General features: G+C 40.5%; 1 protein-coding gene across 1 annotated transcript; it reads left to right on the forward strand.

The window, feature by feature from the left end:
* Positions 1-6,787: 6,787 nt before the first annotated feature.
* LOC134359210 (transmembrane protein 60-like) lies at positions 6,788-10,193 on the forward strand. The gene has a single exon (XM_063072166.1). It carries the CDS (start codon positions 7,271-7,273, stop codon positions 7,667-7,669), a length of 399 nt encoding a protein of 132 aa, XP_062928236.1. The 5' UTR covers positions 6,788-7,270; the 3' UTR covers positions 7,670-10,193.
* Positions 10,194-10,417: the final 224 nt, after the last annotated feature.

A 10,417-nucleotide genomic window follows, 5' to 3' on the forward strand; every position in this document is an offset into this window, starting at 1 on the left:
ATGCTTAGCAATTATCTTAACTGCAAAGCTTCTTTTTCTAGTCACTTGAAATCCCCAAAGGTTCAACTCTGATTTTATCCATCTGAGGCATCCCCGAAAAGAAATGCTAGGGAGAAACCATTATGTTAGCCTTAAAAAAAATCTGTTCACTTTCCTCTTACCATCATCCTCCCTGCAATTTAACTAGATTTTGTTTTACAAACCGGTAAGTCCTGTTTCTCTTACATTAACTCTCTATTGTTTAATTGTCCTGATTTTGAAAGTTATTCTTAACATTTTGGTTGATAGACTTATCCATGTCAAGGTCAAGATTGTAAGTTATTAGAACTTATTTGATGTTTAATTAGAATTCTGCCTTTCCTTCTCAGAAATAGTGCAGCAAAGTTTGAGGAACTGAAATAACCCATTACTTGTCAAAAAAATGTACCAGAGAATCTGTTGGCATTAGAGATAACAGACACTCTTATTAACTTTTAAAGTTCTATAGAATCTGGAATTGCTCTTGTGGATTTGGGGTAAATGATTATAATCCCATTATTTAAGAAAATAGGAAACTACTGATTTATGAATCTCATATCAATAATTAGGAAGCTGCTGAAAACTATGATGATGAATGGAAGAACAAAATAATTAGTCCCAGTCTCAATTTTGCCTGAGTTAGAATTTTATGAATGCACTCATGGACTTGAGCACTTCATTCAGGCAGGTGCTACAATGCAGTACTGAGGGGGTACTGCACTACAGAAGGTGCTGTTTTCCCAGACTAACGGCTGATTATGTAAATTGGGGGCTGTAGTCTAGCCATACTTGAATTAATCAATACAACTTATTGTTTATCAGTACTTTGGAACAGCATAAACTCAAAAATGTACTTGGTTTTTGTAGGTACTTTCTTTAAGGATTCACAGCATGATTAGTGAAGGACTTTATATCATTACAGGGGAACGTCAATTCAGACCATGAGAGGACTGCGTCGGGCATTTTCATGCCTTACAAGGCGCAGATTGGAAATATCATTACAAGTATAGGAGAAATAAAGAAAATTTTTCTTAATTCATGTGGTGGCAAGAAATGTATTGCCTATTCTTAATTACACTGGATTGAAAAAATGAAAGAAATATTTCAATTAAGCACCTAGCACAGCAGTCACATATGCAGCTCTGAATTTATAGCAGGTAGACATCTTGTGTTCATTGTTTTTCGCTGCTTACAATGATTAATAGACCATGGAAGAAAAAAAACAGGTTAGTTATGTATGCTATGTTTTGATGCATCTGTGTATTGGGAAATGGTTAGCTAAAATGCTACACATACAGCACTTCTCTGTTTCTTATGCAGAGGAAGGGCAGGAGTACAGTCAAGAGAGGGAAGGGCAGGAGTCAGAGGCTAGAGAACACCCCTGTGGCTGTATCCCTTAAAAATAAGTACTCCTGCTTGAGTACTGTTGGGGGGATGGCCTACCTGGGGGAAGCAACAGTAGCTGCGCTTCTGGCACAAAGTCTGGCCCTCTGGCTCAGAAGGGTAGGGAAAGGAAGAGGATGGCAGCAGTGATAGGCGACTCTATAGTTAGGGAGTCAGACAGGTGATTCTATAGATGCAGAAAAGAAGCATGGATGGTAGTTTGCCTCCCAGGTGCCAGGGTCCAGGATGTTTCTGGTCATGTCAAAGATATCCTGAAGTGGGAAGGAGAATAGCCAGAGGTCGTGGTACATATTGGTAACAATGACATAGGCAGGAAAAGGGAGGAGGTCCTGAAAGCAGACTACAGGGAGCTAGGAAGGAAGTTGAGAAGCAGGACCACAAAGGTAGTAATCTCGGGATTACTGCCTGTGCCACACGACACTGAGTATAGGAATAGAGTGAGGTGGAGGATAAATGCGTGGCTGAGGGATTGGAGCAGAGGGCAGGGATTCAGATTTCCAGATCATTGGGACCTCTTTTGGGGCAGGAGTGACCTGTACAAAAAGGACGGGTTGCACTTGAATCCCTGGGGGGCCAATATCCTGGCGGGGAGGTTTTCAAAGGCTATTGGGGAGAGTTTAAGCTAGAATTGTTGGGGGGTAGGAACCGAACTGAAGAGTCGGAGGAAGAGGCTGTTGGCTCACAAATAGAGAAAGCTTGGAGACAGTGCAAAAGGGAGGATAGGCAGGTGATAGAGAAGGGACGCGCTCAGACAGATGATTTGAGATGTGTCTACTTTAATGCAAGGAGTATTATAGAAACATAGAAACATAGAAACATAGAAAATAGGTGCAGGAGTAGGCCATTCGGCCCTTCGAGCCTGCACCGCCATTTATTATGATCATGGCTGATCATCCAACTCAGAACCCAGCCTTCCCTCCATACCCCCTGACCCCTGTAGCCACAAGGGCCATATCTAACTTCCTTTTAAACATAGCTAATGAACTGGCCTCAACAGTTTGCTGTGGCAGAGAATTCCACAGATTCACCACTCTCTGTGTGAAGAAGTTTTTCCTAACCTCGGTCCTAAAAGGCTTCCCCTCTATCCTCAAACTGTGACCCCTCGTTCTAGACCTCCCCAACATCGGGAACAATCTTCCCGCATCTAGCCTGTCCAATCCCTTTAGGATCTTATGAACAAAGCGGATGAGTTTAGAGCATGGATCAGTACTTGGAGCTATGATGTTGTGGCCATTACAGAGACTTGGATTGGCTCAGGGGCAGGAATGGTTACTTTGAGTGCCAGGCTTTAGATGTTTCAGAAAGGACAGGGAGGGAGGCAAAAGAGGTGGGGGTGTGGCACTGTTGATCAGCGATAGTGTCACGGCTGTAGAAAAGGGGGAAGACTTGGAGGGATTGTCTACGGAGTCTCTGTGGGTGGAAGTTAGGAACAGGAAGGAGTCAATAACTCTACTGGGTGTTTTTTATAGACCACCAAATAGTAACAGGGACATCGAAGAGCAGATAGGATGACAGATTGTGGAAAGGTGTAATAATAACCGGGTTGTCGTGGTGGGAGATTTAAATTTCCCAAATATTGATTGGCATGTTCCTAGAGCAAGGGGTTAGATGGTGTGGAGTTTGTTAGGTGTGTTCAAGAAGGTTTCTTGACACAATACGTAGATAAGCCTATAAGAGGAGAGGCTTTACTTGATCTGGTATTGGGAAATGAACCTGGTCAGGTGTCAGATATCTCAGTGGGAGAGTATTTTGGAGATAGTGATCACAATTCCTTCTCCTTTACCATAGCATTGAAGAGGGATAGGAACAGACAAGTTAGGGAAGCATTTAATTGGAGTAAGAGGAAATATGAGGCAGTAACTTGGAAGCATAAATTGGAAACAGATGTTCTCAGGGAAATGTACGGAAGAAATGTGGCAAATGTTCATGGGATATTTGTGTGGAGTTCTGCATAGGTACGTTCCAATGAGACAGGGAAAGGATGGTAGGGTAGGGTACAGGAACCGTGTTGTACAAAGGCTGTTGTAAATCTAGTCAAGAAGAAAAGAAGAACTTATGAAAAGTTCAAAAAGCTAGGTAATGATGGAGATCTAGAAGTTTATAAGGCTAGCAGGAAGGAGTTCAAGAAAGAAATTAGGAGAGCCAGAAGGGGCCATGAGAATGGCCTTGGTGAGCAGGACTAAGGAAAACCCCAAGGCCTTCTGCAAGTATGTGAAGAGCAAGACAATAAGATGTAAGAGAATAGAACCAATCAAGTGTGATAGTGGAAAAGTGTGTATCGAAACGGAGGAGATAGCAGAAGTTCTTAATGAGTATTCACTACGGAAAAGGATCTTGGCGATTGTAGGGATGACTTACAGCAGACTGAAAAGCTTGAGCATGTAGATATTAAGAAAGAGGATGTGCAGGAGCTTTTGGAAAGCATTAAGTTGGATAAGTCACTGGGACCAGACGATATTTACCCTAGGCTACTGTGGGAGGCAAGGGAGGAAATTGCTGAGCCTCTGGCGATGATCTTTGCATCAGCAGTGGGGATAGGAGGGGTTCCAGAGGATTGGAGGGTTGCAGATGTTATTCCATTATTCAAGAAAGGGATTAGAGATAGCCCAGAAAATTATAGACCTGTGAGTCTTACTTCAGTGGTTGGTAAGTTGATGGAGAAGATCCCAAGAAGCAGAATTTATGAACATTTGGAGGGGCATGAACATTAGGAATAGTCAGAATGGCTTTGTGAAAGGCAGGTCATGCCTTATGAGCCTGACTGAATTTTTTGCGGATATGACTAAAGACATTGATGAAGGTAGAGCAGTAGATGTAGTGTATATGGATTTCAGCAAGGCATTTGACAAGGTATCCCACGCAAGGCTTAGTGAGAAAGTAAGGAGGCATGGGATCCAAGGGGAATTTGCTTTGTGGATCCAGAACTGGCTTGCCCACAAAAGGCAAAGAGTGGTTTTAGAGGGGTCATATTCTGCATGGAGGTTGGTCACCAGTGGAGTGCCTCAGGGATCTGTTCTGGGCCCCTTACTCTTCGTGACTTTTATAAATGACCTGAATGAAGAAGTGGAGGGATGGGTTAGTAAATTTTCTGATGACACAAAGGTTGGGAGTGTTGTGGATAGCGTGGAGGGCTGTCAGAGGTTACAGCGGGACATTGATATGATGCAAAACTGGGCTGAGAAGTGGCAGATGGAGTTCAACCCAGATAAATGTGAGGTGGTTCATTTTGGTAGGTCAAATATGATGGCAGAATATAGTATTAATGGTAAGACTCTTGGCAGTGTGGAGGATCAAAGAGATCTTGAGGTCCGAGTCTATAGGACACTCAAGGCTGCTGTGCAGGTTGATTCTGTGGTTAAGAAAGCATATGATGCATTGGCCTTCATCAGTCATGGGATTGAGTTTAGAAGCCGAGAGGTAACGTTGCAGCTATGTAGCACCTTGGTCAGGCCCTACTTGGAGTATTGTGCTCAGTTCTGGTCGCCTCACTACAGGAAGGATGTGGAAACCATAGAAGGGGTGTAGAGGAGATTTACAAGGATGTCGCCTGGATTGAGGAGCATGCCTTATGAGAATAAGTTGAGTGAACTGCCTTTTTTCCTTGGAGCAACGGAGAATGAGAGATGACCTGATAGAGGTGTATAAGATGATGAGAGGCATTGATGGTGTGGATAGTCAGAGGCTTTTTCACAGGGCTGGCTTTTTCACAGGGCTGTAATGGTTATCACGAGAGGGCATAGTTTTAAGGTGCTTGGAAGCAGGTACAATGGAAATACCACAAGTAAGTTTTTTACGCAGAGAGTGGTGAGTGTGTGGAATGGGCTGCCGGTGACGGTGGTGGGGGTGGATACAACAGGGTCTTTTAAGAGACTCCTGGACAGGTACATGGAGCTCAGAAAAATAGAGGGCTATGGGTAACCCCCGGTAATTTCTCAGGTAAGGACATGTTTGGCACAGCTTTGTGAGCCGAAGGGCCTGTAAGGTGCTGTTGTTTTCTACGTTTTTATGAAAAAGTAAAATAAAACATATTTTCACACACCCCTTAACCTTACAATCTCATCCTATAATGCATTTTAACAAAAGTTCTTTGTAACCACAGGGGAACAACATAGAAGAGCATTTAGCACTCTTGGTAACAGTTGATACATTTTCCAAGCGCAGATATGTGCCTACATGACCTACATTTTTTAAACCAACAATTGATCTTTTTACGGATGATGATGTGGGTTTGAAGAAATTGATTGAGACTTATAACAAAGTGGCAGTGACTAAAGTGATTAAAAGAGGGGCTAAGATGAGCTAAACAGGAACTACACATTTTCCTGTGAAGATCAATTAGGAGAGAATGTGGATTTGAGGCAATTGCTGAAAAGTCTAGAGAAGATTGATGCAAAAAGGTTCATCTATTAAAAAGGTGGATTTCAGTGATGGAAACTCACGGCTACAATGTTTAAAAGCTAGCTGGTTGGTCATGATAGCAGTTTTGAATGGCGTGTGCTTTTCTATAGTGACTACTTCATAATGTTTTGATTTAATTACATTCTTTAAACTAAAACAAATTCACCCCCTTTTAAAAATTGGAACCATTTTTTGTGTACAGAGATCAGAACATTCTAACGTTCATTTAACAGGTTTCTTCTAATGCAGTTGTATTATCAACTAAACACTGCCTTCACTGCTGTTATTATCAACAGATTTATTTTACCATTTAATAAGGTGAAAGAGAGTTTTCCCAAATGATATTTATAACCTAATTAGACAAGTTTTTTTTTGTTTCTCCCAAGAGTTTATGAGGTTGCTGGTAGCTGGAAAATAATTACATTCCTGTCCCTTAGTTACAATACATGGTTAAATGATACAGACTCAATTTTCCATATACTGGAGATGTCAGAGATCCAGATTAACACTTGCGAATGGGGTGTTCAGGATGCTCATGCAATGTCTTTGCCTGCTCTATATTTCAGTTACTCAATTCCATTACAGAAGCCATTTTATCCACCGCAGTTCTTCCACTTAAAGAACTATACAGGACAGTCAGATGATTTAACATCAGTACAGCTGTGAGATAATTCAATTCAATTTGGTCTTCAGTCGCCTCACGGTCCTCGTTGGAGTGTTACCGGCTCTGAAACATCTTTCATAAATCAATCAGATATTTTGGAGGGCTGAAATTATGAGGCTAAAACTACGAAAACTGATTTATATGTTTTGTATGTATCAAAGTGCACCATTCCTGCAAACCACTGGATACACTTGGAACCGTCGTGTCAGTGATTCCGGAAGGGTGTCACACTGGTGATTGACAACGCAACTGCACAATTCGAACTGGATACACCGATGACAACAATATTAAGCACTAATCAGATTACAGCATATAGGCGGAGCTCTGGTGTTATTAAAGGGGCATGAATTGCTCTTTTTCAGCAAGATAACGGGTTTGAAGGGAAAGCGAAAGCAAATCAGACACGGACCGAAGCGAGGCAAAGCAAAGGAGCCAAGCGAAAGCGTTTGGAACGGGATTTAAGCGGGCAGCTGAGCCGAATGTTGGCCTGCTGGAAGCGGGCAGAGCTCCGAGATCGCTGATGGAAGGTTGTTTAGCCGATTCTGAATCGTAACAAGAAAGGCCGAGAATGAACGCTCTACGTGAATAAAGTCGGTATTCTTCTATCAAAGTAGTAACGTCAATAATAAAACGGACGTGCACGTGTTACATCAAAAGAGCGAATGGCGCAGTCGTAAATTGAAATGAAATGCAAGTTATTTTCATAACGGATTACCTTCGCAAGAGTTTCTTGAAATATTCTGAACAAACTATTAAGTGGCGAGCATTGTGGCTTCATCTTCTTAGATGAGAATGTCATTAGCGCAGAGGGTTCTGATGACCTGGCTCTTCACCCTGCTTTTCCTAATTGTGTTGGTGCTGAAACTGGACGATAAAGCACCTTGGAACTGGTTCCTCATCTTCATTCCGCTCTGGATTTTTGATGCTATTCTCTTAATTATGTTAATTGTAAAGATAATAGGAAGATGTAAATCCGGCTACGATAGGAATGGTACCAACCTCAAGAAGGAGGTTTGGTACTTATGTGCTATGCTGCTTAAATTAGGCTTTCAACTGGCGGTGTGCGCAAGATTGGAGCAATTTGCACAAATGAAGCTCAGTTTTATTTTTATACCCCTTTGGCTGTTAATAATTGGAGCGATTGTTGATTTAGGGTACAATACTTATTCTATGAGGCAAGATTGATGAAGACTAACGCAGGGTGAACTCTTCATTTCCGGCCTAGAAACTGCTCCATCGTGTGGCTGTTAATTGAAATAGCTGGAATAGGAGCAAAAGGAAACCCGCGACAATCGAGGCATCCAACAAAAAACGGAAAGTGCTGGAAGAAATTGACAGGGCCAGCAGCATCTATAGTTCGATAAAAAGTAATCGCCTCCGTTTCTCCTACAGGGACGTAGCTTGCCCTACAGATTATTCCCAGCATTTACTGTTGGTACTGTCGCATGGGGAAATCGCGATATATTCATTCTTTTATGTCAAAATAACTCCATAGGATGCAAATGTTATTCCTTATAACAATCTCACCCGTGCATTGTGATGTCATCGTGGTTATTAAAGTAAATGTGAATGTTTTTATATAAACACCCTGTAAATTATTGACAGGTTGCCACCGCACCTGCTGTTTGTTCCAAGCAAAAGCCGTTTGTGTTTTATGCAACTGAAATTCTTCCTTTAACATGTTAAGTTGAAAACAAACAGTATATTTACATAAGCATGATAGTTCGGTTATCTAGAATACGTATTTCCTTTTTAGGGACATGCTGTAATTATAAGATTCAGATTGGCATTCCTGCTACCTGCAATTTTTAAGCTTTGATTGTGTCAATAAGACGGCCACATATAGCAAAATCTAGAGAGACTGGAAATCTTAAAGTAAAAAAAATATAGAAGATGCTTAGGTCAACAGCAGCTGTTGTGTGGAGGAACATTGTTATTTTTCCTGGCTGATGATAGGAAAAATGTGAGAAACCTGTTGCAAGGACACAGGCCACCTGCAAGCAAATGAGCAGTTTAAATTTGCATTGTAGTCAGTACAGACATCATGGACAGATACTGTAGTTCTGTTATAAGTTGCAGAAAAAGTACAGGACTACTTGTGCCATATTTAGGAGTTGTAGCACAATCTGCATCTTCAGAGAGGGTAGCAACATTGTTATGTACAAGATGGATGTCAATGTTGTGAACTTTAGGAAGCAAATAATTTCAGTTCAAGGGAATCTACATATTTGCCAATACATAACTGCACACATCTTTCTGATTTTAAAACAAGAAATTATCTGACACTGCATATTTTGTAAATAAAACAAGCAACCATACTTGGATTGTAAAAGTTGTAATTACTGTCAACTATTTAACATGCACCAATTATTGCAGTTCATGAAGTAAAAGCAAAAAAATAGGTTTGCTGATTACGGCACATCAAGAAGATACTTGCTTGTATTACCAGCACTGCCATGAGCCAAATTTCAGAAGTGGCACTTGGGGAAGCACAAGTCCTAGCCATGTATAAATGCTACATTGTAATGTCCATGAAAGACCATTTTCTCCCTAAAATTGACAGTTTCACATTATGTGAGAACATAAAAATACAAATAATTTCTTGTTTTCAAATACTGTACTTGGAACAACTTCCAGTAATTAAAAAAAATATAATGTAGAAGTGATCACCGTTTTTCAAATCACTTTTGTTAACATTTCAGTTTGGCTTACAGCAAGACCTTCAACTGGGTTTCTTAAGATGATTGCACCATTTTCACCAATATCAGATTCAAAAATGTTTCCACCTGACATATTCAATTATATTGCTATTTGGAACATTGCATAGCCAAAGAAATAAAATTGTTTTCAATAACTCAACAACTTAACTGGATTGAAGCAGGACTTTTCTAAAGTCTATGAATGGGGTAGCCTATTCTGTTTGCTCCCCATTTACTAACATTATGTCCAATAGTGTACTCCCATCCTGACCATGTATCACTTGATTCACTTAAGAATTAACAGTCTCCCTCTTCTTTGAGTAGCTCAAGTTTTTAGATACTATAAAACATCTTCCTCATCTTAAGTCTTGAATGGACAACTGTTATTCTGAGACAATGCCTTCTGATCTGAGACTCTACCACGTCAGGTAGAAATCTCCCAGTATTTACCGTCTTAAGTGTTCCAACAATCTTTTTATCAGCTTATATCTTGTGCTTTTAAATACCAATGAGTGCAGCCTATTCAATGTTTCCACATTCTTTGAAGCATCCTGGTGAACCTCAAAGGGTCATTGTGCACAAAACTCTTAACGTGGCGTAACTAATGCTTAGTACAATCGTAGCACAAGACGTCCATACGTCTATATTCCCAAGTCCTTGAAGTAATATTCTTAAATGCCCTTTCAGATAACATGTCCTCTACACAAAACTTGAGTGTGCATAATGATCAAGGCTACCAGATTTCATTCTTTGGAGAAAGCAAGAAAACCAGTATTGTCAGAGTCAACAAATACTGTAACTGAGCAGTTAAGTGTTCAATAAAATTGTTACATTTGTACACTTTTCCCTGGTATTTCTTTTGCATTTAAAATAAACATTTCTCAAAATGCTGAAACAATTTGTGGTTCTGATAAAAATGTTTACTCTATTTCTGCTGAAATAACCTGACCTGTAGAGTATTTCTTGCATTTCATGTTTTAACTCAAGATCCTTTTTTATGATTTTGTTCGCCAGAATACAGCTCTTGGGTTGAATAGTTTCAACAGTGGCAAAAAAAGAGGCTGCAAAAGAACTTGGACATGGAAAAGTTCGCCATGGATTCCTGACTAGATTGTAAGCAATAACACCTGCAAGTAAAAGAAAAGACTCATATTTCGATACAACACTGTAATCAGAGTCATATGAAGAAACCCAGGGGGTTGCTTGTGTGACTAATTCCACAGAGGGGAATAAG

Source organism: Mobula hypostoma, chromosome 20 (assembly GCF_963921235.1).
Source record: "Mobula hypostoma chromosome 20, sMobHyp1.1, whole genome shotgun sequence".
Classification (NCBI taxonomy): Eukaryota; Metazoa; Chordata; class Chondrichthyes; order Myliobatiformes; family Myliobatidae; genus Mobula; species Mobula hypostoma.